Raw genomic sequence first — 8,386 nt, forward strand, 5'->3', positions numbered from 1 at the left:
ATTCAAATTGTTGGTTTTTCGGTTTTTCCATGTCCTTGTTTTTCCAATGGAATTTCTTATTTGTTTACTTTGTATTACTTGGTTGCCAAACCCAAGAATGTTTTGTTTTAGTAGGAAAATGTCGTCTGCTGACAACATGGAAAGATTTGCTGCGAAAGCTGCACTACGTACACGAATAAAAATCACCTTGAAACAACTGCAATGTAGTGAAAGGACCAGACAATCGATAGAAGTTACGAAACAGGTGTTGGCACATCCAAAATATGCATCAAGTCGTGGGATTGCTGTCTTTTTGAGCATGAATGACGAGATCGATACAAGTAACATTGTACGAGACATATTCGACAGTGGGAAACACTGCTTCATTCCAAGGTTAGTAAATTTCGAAAACATCTTCCAAATTCCAAATTTATTATATTAATTGAATTGTGAATTTTTTTTGTAATAAAGATATCAGGAATCAGACGGACACATGACAATGATAAGAATGCACACATATGAAGAATTGGAAAGTTTACCGAGAACTAAATGGAATATTCCACAGCCTTCAGAAATAGACCAGAGAGAAGACTGTTTACAGACTGGAGGTTTGGACTTAATACTTACTCCTGGTTTGGCTTTCACAAAAGCAGGGCACAGGCTTGGACGTGGTAAAGGTTTTTATGATAAATTCCTTATTACATACAGTTCTGTGTACAAACCTCCATACTTAATTGGTTTGGCTCTGACTCCTTCAATTGTGGATTCTATTCCTTGTACATTGAATGATTTTAAGATGGATGAAATATTGTATGATAATTTGGTAAATCATTGAACTATAAGTTACATCTAAAAAAACTTGCAGCACTTAATCGAGTTTCTAATTATGCCTTCTTGTTCTAAGTTGATTTTCAATATGATTCATGTACCAAACTGAAATTGTAGTTACTGTTGGGACAACATTTTATTTGAAATACCCCAGGAAGTCTACAAGGTTTTTCTATCAACAGGTATCTTTTTTAACTTCTCTGAGAAAATTTGAATTAATCAGAAAACCTAAAACCACCTCCTCAAAAAAAGGTGGGATTTGTAAGTCATTTCTGTAGGACCATATAGGACCATATTGCGCTTTAAAAGCAAAGTTTGATGCAAAGATTTATTCAGAGTAGAATTTATTTTTAAGATATACCTAATCACGTTAAATTTTTTTTTTTGGAAAACAGCACCAGTGACAGTGAGTCAGTGACCCGTCTATCTCCTTCCTACATAAAAATAAAAGATTGTCCGTTATCCAATCTTTTTATAGTCTTGTGAGTTCAAGTAGACATCTTGTGCTGTCTCGTGTACCTTTAATCTAAATTTGCTAAATTTGTATAATCGTACGAGGTACAACCTGTTCTACATCGATTTTTAGGGACGTCTTTCTAATCTCATTTGTCGGTTTAAGGTTCTAATCTTATTTATTGATGGTTTATTGGGAAATATAATTCTTTAGTTTGGATTTAGCAATTAAATACATTAAATAGCAATTAAATACATCCGAGTGTATGATTCAAGTGGTTTTTTTATCAAGTGCTTATTTGATTTCTTTTGCTCGGAGTTATTTGAGAAGATATTTAAATTCAAAGGCTAGCGAAATAAATAAAAATATCTGCGTGCAGGTACACGACTACAGGATAGCTGTCGCTGAAAAAGATAATAATACAAATTGTAATCTACATGTCACTTTCCTGTTTTGTGTACGCTAAAGAACGCTAAGCACTCTCGATTACGAAGAAGAACCATGTTCTATACGGCAGTTGCAGTCCCATAGATTCAAAGAGCAATTGGCATTTACAAGGACCCGGTAAATTGTTATTTCTTGTCATTCTAAGATTTTTACTAGCCATTTGTTTTGACAGGCGGTAAAAAACAAGTCCACACAATTTGCCGAATATGGGTATTTAACAAACATATTTCTGGCTTAAAGGGACAGCGCGCACCTATCATATCTACATATCTACCTACCCACCTAGCCTCTGGCTTAAAAATCCCCCTCCCTCCCCCCCACCCCACAAACGTTCCGCCATTTGTGTCTCGGAAGACAATATCCGCAAGGGGTTTTACTCGTAATCAAAGAAACCTAAGCAATATAGCCTTTTCGTCGTATTACAACTACAACACAAGTAAACTAAGCACATGTTCATAAAACGAAAAAATGAACTTTAGGTAAGAAAAAATTGCGCTTTATAAACTATTTCTTAATATTTAAAAAATGAAGGGGTTTTGCTGTAAATCGCATTTTAGTGACGCTTCAGCTGTTAGCTAAATTTATAAAGAAATCCGTACTTAAAGAGGGTTTCTGTTACAATTAATTTAGACATATCCGATCATGTATCTTTAAAGACAATGTCGAGCGACTTGGGGGTTATTAACTAATTGAAATTACAATGTAATGTAATTTCAATTACGAATTACAATAACTTTGGTTGCAAGGAGGTCGTCCTCCAAATGTCGGATAGTCAAACGTCTTAAAGGATACTTGATATAATTTTTGGACGAGTGTTTTCAATGAAAACACTTCCTGAAAAAATAATGTAAAACACTATCACAACATAAAAAAGAATTCAATTCTATCATAACTTATAAATACTTCTGAAATCTTTCAATCTGTCCTAAGTGAGCAGCATTAATTACTCCACTGTAATTAGATTGTGTTTATAGCCGCATCGCATTGGTTTTTGGTTCCTGGCACAATGTAAGTTCTGGATGTTTTCTTCCATGTTTCTTCGTCATTTTATTTGTGTTTATGGAATTAATTCAACGCCATTTTAAGTGTAAGTTACTTTACTGATTTTAGTGCTTGCACAGTTTATTTTTGTACTCATATTTCGTTTCTACTCGAAATTCTAGATTTTGGGTATCTTACTGCTTAACAAGTTCGATAATCATCATTTTCATTCATGTGTGAAAACTTCCTTCCATATACCATCACTGACCCCTTTTTTTCAAGTGGCTTTATTATAGTCTTTAATCATTTTCAATTGTCAAATTAGTCAGTTTCAGTTACTTTGCACATCCCTTTTAAAATGTACTGGTAGTTATTGTGTGGTAACCTTTTGGTGATGACTGACGATAACTATTCCACCAACAGAGCTCAGTTGTTAATTTTTCGATAATTGCTTTTTTTTTTTTTAAATCTACTAAATGTATTTCACGGAGATGACGAATATTTGTTTATTTTTCGTCCGTGGATGCCAAGTGCTGTCACTAGGTGGCTAAATATTTCAGTGTGTTTAGGGATTGAACTATTCAGCTCTAGTGTGTTGGTATTAGGGGAGGGGAGGGGGCATCAAACCAAAGTTTTGAGACGACTGATTCCCCTCTATTTCTTTTCTATCGAGACGCTGTCGAGGATGGTTACGTTGATCATTGCGGTACTTTCTTTCCTGATATGTTCTTCGTAAAAAAGGTAATTCCTGCTTTCATTCTTAATGTAATTTTTTTTGGGTTAATTTACTGGTCACATGGCATAAAATTTATACTTCCAATTCCATGTGGGCTGTGGCAATGGCTGTGGTACGCTTGTTGCCCAAAATGTCGTCTCTTGCTGTGTTGCACGTTTCGTCGCATGTGGAAGTACTTTAGAACAGTACAAGTAATAATATTGAGTAATTTGATAATTATAAGATTTTGTTTCCACATTAAAATTCTGTGATTTAATGTCTGATTGAAATCAAGATTTTTTTATTATGAATTATCATACATAAGTAATCCTAACTTACAAATCATTTGCCAATATTTTCTTTGATAGTTTTGTGAATTTTTTCAATTGAGAGATGAACTTGAATTGAGCTTGGGAAGACATGCACTACAGTTAATTACAATTTAAAGTCCATTTTATTAATCCAATTTATTTTGTGACAGGTTGGTGAAAATTGTTCTGAACGTGCAGTGCCAAGTCAACAACATGCCTCTGTGATCATGCCTTTAGACGAGTTCTCTATCATGTTGCGAGATGAAAATGGAGGGAAATCTGAAATGGTAACATCTATCTACTTGTAATAAGACAACTTGCTTAAATTTTAGTCCATTTTTTTGTTCTTTGCTTAGAATTATTTGAGTTGGGCTTAAAATTCTTGAATTAGAACTATTAGAAGACTAACTATTTGAACCAACTGCTTAGAATAAGATCCTTTGTGAAATGATTTTCATCAGCTTGTGAAAAGTTTTAATTTTTTAACAATATCTTTTCTTACACAAGTAAATTTCTCCTAAGTATTTGTTAGGAAATAATCTTGGTTTATCAATGTTGTTTTGTTTTGTAGGAATTCTTGGTGAGTCTGTCTGGTGTTGGAGCTGTCAATGGTGGTGTCTGTTGTGCATTGGTGTGGCAGATTTTTTGATTAAGAAATGTGCTGAAATGGTTCTTCTGCAGACTTGGAAGTTCAACATCAGACTTCATTTTACCATGCTCTTGTCCATGCAGTGTTGAGCTGTTGTGCAAAATAGTTGGTGTTTCCTGAAGGCTGTCTGGCATTTTGTTGGTGTTTTCTGTTGCTACCTGTACTTGCATTAAGGTAATACTGGATGAACAGTTTTTTTTATTATTGACTTGCAACTAAATTTGTTCTCGTTTCAGTTCAATCGTACGCCGCCGTTCCAGAGTTGATCCATTGGTCAAGCCGAAAACAGGTTGCTGAAATTCAAGACTGAAAAAATTAATCAGACTCTGACAATTTACAAATGCATATCTGTTGTCCCTTTTCCCTGAGTAAACAGCATGTCGGCCGTTGGTTATTCGTCTGGTCGAACGGGAAATAGCAATGAGAAATTCTGATGTATTTTTGGGCAAAGAAAAGATTAGTTTGACCACGGAGTGATTCTCCCTTAAGATTTGATATCAACTCTTCATCCTTTATATAACGTTTCAAATTGTTCGCTCTTCACATATCCATTATTATTACTTCGCAAATAAAAAAATATGAAATCTAATCTATTTTGTTCGTTTTTCCTTTAACAATAATTATAAAATTTTTACAAACGCTTTTCACAAATAATCAAAATTAACCAACTTCCTGTCCAAATTTTTATTAATTTTTTCCGCTTTATAAAAACAACCACCATATTATTTATTTACTAAGTCTTTTTCGATAAAAATTGGCGATGTTCATTTATCCCGTGTTTTTTTTTTTGAAAATAAAATATTATTTCATATATATTTTATCTTTTTATTTTTTATAAATACAATCACATATATATTTTATGGCCCCCAGGGAGGGGGGGGGCCTGTGACTTTCCCAACCGCGATAATAACATGTGCCGTTATTATTTTGTTGGTGCAGAAAGCCGGAATTTAATCTAGCAGTTGTCGACCGAGTCAAACCTGTCATAGGACAGGTTGCCTCAATCGTATACTGCACATGTGCACAAGTAAAAACGCCAAAGACGACAGATGAAACTATTTCAAAACACCAACACAGGAAATCAGTGGTAGAGAAAAAAAAAAAACACACACAAATGAGAACAGATAGAAAGATTTAAAGTCTGCAACTCAGGATACCACTGGCAGAGCAAAAGACACAAATGAAAACAGAAAAATTTCCAAGTCAGCAACCCGGATATCACTGGCAACTTCAGGCTTCAGGCTGCTTCAGGATACTGCCACACTGAGCAGCTACTTCTGGATAACACTGCAACAACACGCTGCATACAATGGTTAAATTAGACGTCATCACACCTTTCACCATCTCGCTGCAACAAGTAAACCAACAGCAGACCTATCAAAGAAAATAAAAATATTACCATCGGGGAAAGACAGTGTGTCCACAGTTACACTGGACTCTTCATGGCAAAAGAATACAAGGAGTAAGACAAAATAAGCAGTCCAACAGATCTCTGCGATATCTCAAATTTCACCAAGGAAGTTAGAATTGGCAAGGTCTTCATATTGCAAATTGATCTCTAGTCATATTAACAAAGTACTTTAGTAGGAAATTAGATAAACATAATTACTTTTGCTTTGGCATGGGACGAGACGTACGACTGGCAGCAAGACACACGAGGCACGACATTTCGGCAAAATGTTCAGGCACCCAAGTCCGAGTTAGATGATTTGACAAAGTGGCATTGAAATCATCTGTAAATTTACACATCGAAATTGAACATTAAATATTTATAACCCTAAGAAATTAACAAAAAATACCTTTGCACATGCGAAACGTCACGACCGGCATCCCACTTCGGCTGCGTTAAGGGACAAAATGGCCGAATTTAGTCCATGAAGACACTAGCGCCACCTAGCGACAGGCAATTGGATTGCTTGCTTGCAGACAGCACGCAGCAGCTAAATTTGAATTCGTCACGCCTTTCAACCAGCTGGCACGAAATGAATCAAAATGAATCAAATGGGGATGGACACTAGATAGATTACTCCAGCAGCTTTCCCTATGACACAACACACAAATTCTTTTAGTTAGCAATTTCGGATCGTTCTCCTTAACTAATTTAACATTAACAATCTATAATACTAACATCAAGTATGGAGGGTCAAGACAAATAATACAACTTACAATTTTTTGAGAAAACTGGAAAAGAATCAGTGTTTGAGTTAGAGTTCCAACTTACTTTGGCATCAAACAGTTAGTAATGTTGAATCTAAGGAAATATTTCAATAAACATTCCAACATTAATGCAATAAACTAAAGTTAATTGCTTCTACTGCTTGAGTAAAACATTCAGAAAAATACAACACATGTTGGTATGTGCCCTGCATCTTTTCATGTGAATTCTTCGAGTTGCTGCAATAAACCTGATGATTATTACCCATAGCCTTGATTATATGTGGGTATCCTATTATGTTCCCATAGCATTCTCTATGAAAAAAAAACAAAATTTTTATGGTGTTAAATAAGAGTTCCAAAATTGAACAAAGGAAGAATAATACTTGTCTTTACTTGTGTAAACATGTTGGGAAAAACAATGTGTGTCCACGCTGGGGTTAGTGACCTACCAACATCAATAGAAACTCCAGATAATTACGATGAATATTAACAATAAATGTAAAGAGGTATTCACACAATTGTGACAAAGTTGTTATGAGTTTTTACCTGTACTAATAGGATGAAGCATTCAGTAGAACGACAATTTTTTATGAAAGAATTGATGGTAGGCTACTTGTAGTTGGCTAGTTGCCTTTCGCGTTCCTTCCTACACGCAGAGCCTACACGTTATAACAAGAAATATGAAAGGTAATCAAACACACATAGGGAATAAATCACATACAAACACGTTGCACAGAAATAAACTTGAATTTACTTATGAATTCATAGGAAATTTTCATGTAAAAATTGAAAAATATAGGAAAACTTTTGACAACCACACAACAATCCACCATCACATGATAAACAAGAACACCTATGTCATCTATTGGACACCTCTGACACTTCAAGTCCCAACAAGCAAAAAACGCAATTTAGTTTAGTGAGACACAACATTGATTTTTTGAATTCTAGTGATATTATAGATCGTAAAAAACATTCCTGCTTTGCAATAAAACTATAACATATATAGGGTACCGAAAATGTTTTCACCGCACTGGTTGAGGCTGCAGTTCTGTATCTGCCATGTAACTTAAAGCAATTCAGTTCTTTAGCTACTTGTATAACTTGAACGGTGCATTTTTATTTGCTTGAAATCTTGAAATTTCTACAGAGAACAAAGCTCACTTGCTAGTATTATGCAAATTTTCCGGAAGTATACCGGAAGTAAGTGATAGCTCCTTAACCATTGAGCTGTCGTCAAAATAAACAACATTTTCGTGATCTCCGTGAAATTTAGGGTCGATTAGGTGTAATTTAAACGAAAACCAAAATTTCGTCAAAATCGAGATTTTTCCTGATGCATAGAATTTATTTTCATGTGATCATGACAACGATCTATCGATAAAATGTGAACGATATGATAATACATTTAAGAGAATTAAAACATGGAGAGTGAAAAAAATGGAGAGATGGAGTAACTACAATACGCAATTACAGCACATGTCACATATCCACTTCGATTACACTTACACGACACGATTTCATTAAGTTCATACAGTTTGAGTACTGGAGCTATCCTTTTGCGGGCCCCAGTAGGCCTTCATCCCCGTAAAAAATAAAACATGAACTTTACCACAAATTCAACGAGGCTCACGAATATTTGGTTATTTTGTACGTCAGGTGAATATTTACTGAATTACTGACTGAAAAGAGAAAACCGGAAGTAGAAAAAAAAACACATTATAAAAAATCTAACAAGTGAGCTTTGTTGTCGAAACATAAACTGACAGTTATCACCAAAAATTTTTTGAAGTAGTATCAAGAAAATTCTTCAGAGATGTGAAAAGTAAACGTAATTAAACGAATTAAACTGAGTGGAAAATTGT

The 8,386-nt window shown here is 34.7% G+C and overlaps 1 protein-coding gene and 1 long non-coding RNA gene across 9 annotated transcripts; one reads left to right on the forward strand and one right to left on the reverse strand.

The window, feature by feature from the left end:
- Positions 1-102: 102 nt before the first annotated feature.
- Positions 103-4,950, forward strand: LOC124191247 (5-formyltetrahydrofolate cyclo-ligase-like). 6 transcript variants are annotated; one of them, XM_046584349.1, is made up of 8 exons: positions 103-372; positions 451-1,640; positions 1,730-1,825; positions 1,881-1,883; positions 1,949-3,430; positions 3,886-4,002; positions 4,287-4,538; positions 4,601-4,950. In XM_046584349.1, exons 1-2 carry the CDS (start codon positions 119-121, stop codon positions 812-814), a joined length of 618 nt encoding a protein of 205 aa, XP_046440305.1. In that variant the 5' UTR covers positions 103-118; the 3' UTR covers positions 815-1,640; positions 1,730-1,825; positions 1,881-1,883; positions 1,949-3,430; positions 3,886-4,002; positions 4,287-4,538; positions 4,601-4,950. The 6 variants fall into 6 exon arrangements, with proteins under 6 accessions (XP_046440305.1, XP_046440304.1, XP_046440306.1 ...); XM_046584348.1 differs by having other exon boundaries at positions 451-1,825; XM_046584350.1 differs by having other exon boundaries at positions 451-3,430; positions 4,287-4,295; positions 4,448-4,538.
- A 325-nt stretch (positions 4,951-5,275) lies between these two features.
- On the reverse strand, positions 5,276-7,412 carry LOC124190071. Of its 3 annotated transcripts, none has more exons than XR_006872800.1 (7): positions 7,276-7,412; positions 7,068-7,167; positions 6,915-6,966; positions 6,531-6,833; positions 6,164-6,405; positions 5,974-6,097; positions 5,276-5,738 (listed from the first exon to the last, which is right to left on the reverse strand). It is a non-coding gene; the product is annotated as an uncharacterized LOC124190071 (long non-coding RNA). The 3 variants fall into 3 exon arrangements; XR_006872798.1 differs by having other exon boundaries at positions 7,068-7,180; positions 7,276-7,403; XR_006872799.1 differs by having other exon boundaries at positions 7,068-7,180; positions 7,243-7,403.
- Between the last annotated feature and the right edge of the window lie 974 nt (positions 7,413-8,386).

The sequence above is a fragment of the Daphnia pulex genome, chromosome 3 (genome assembly GCF_021134715.1).
Source record: "Daphnia pulex isolate KAP4 chromosome 3, ASM2113471v1".
NCBI lineage: Eukaryota > Metazoa > Arthropoda > Branchiopoda > Diplostraca > Daphniidae > Daphnia > Daphnia pulex.

What these genes read in the sequence shown, in the direction of transcription:
- LOC124191247 (XM_046584344.1), top strand. Translation starts at nt 119, where the DNA reads ATGTCGTCTGCTGACAACATGGAAAGATTTGCTGCGAAAGCTGCACTA. An exon ending in AAACACTGCTTCATTCCAAG is followed by an intron (nt 373 to 450) that starts GTTAGTAAATTT and finishes TTTGTAATAAAG; the next exon opens with ATATCAGGAATCAGACGGAC.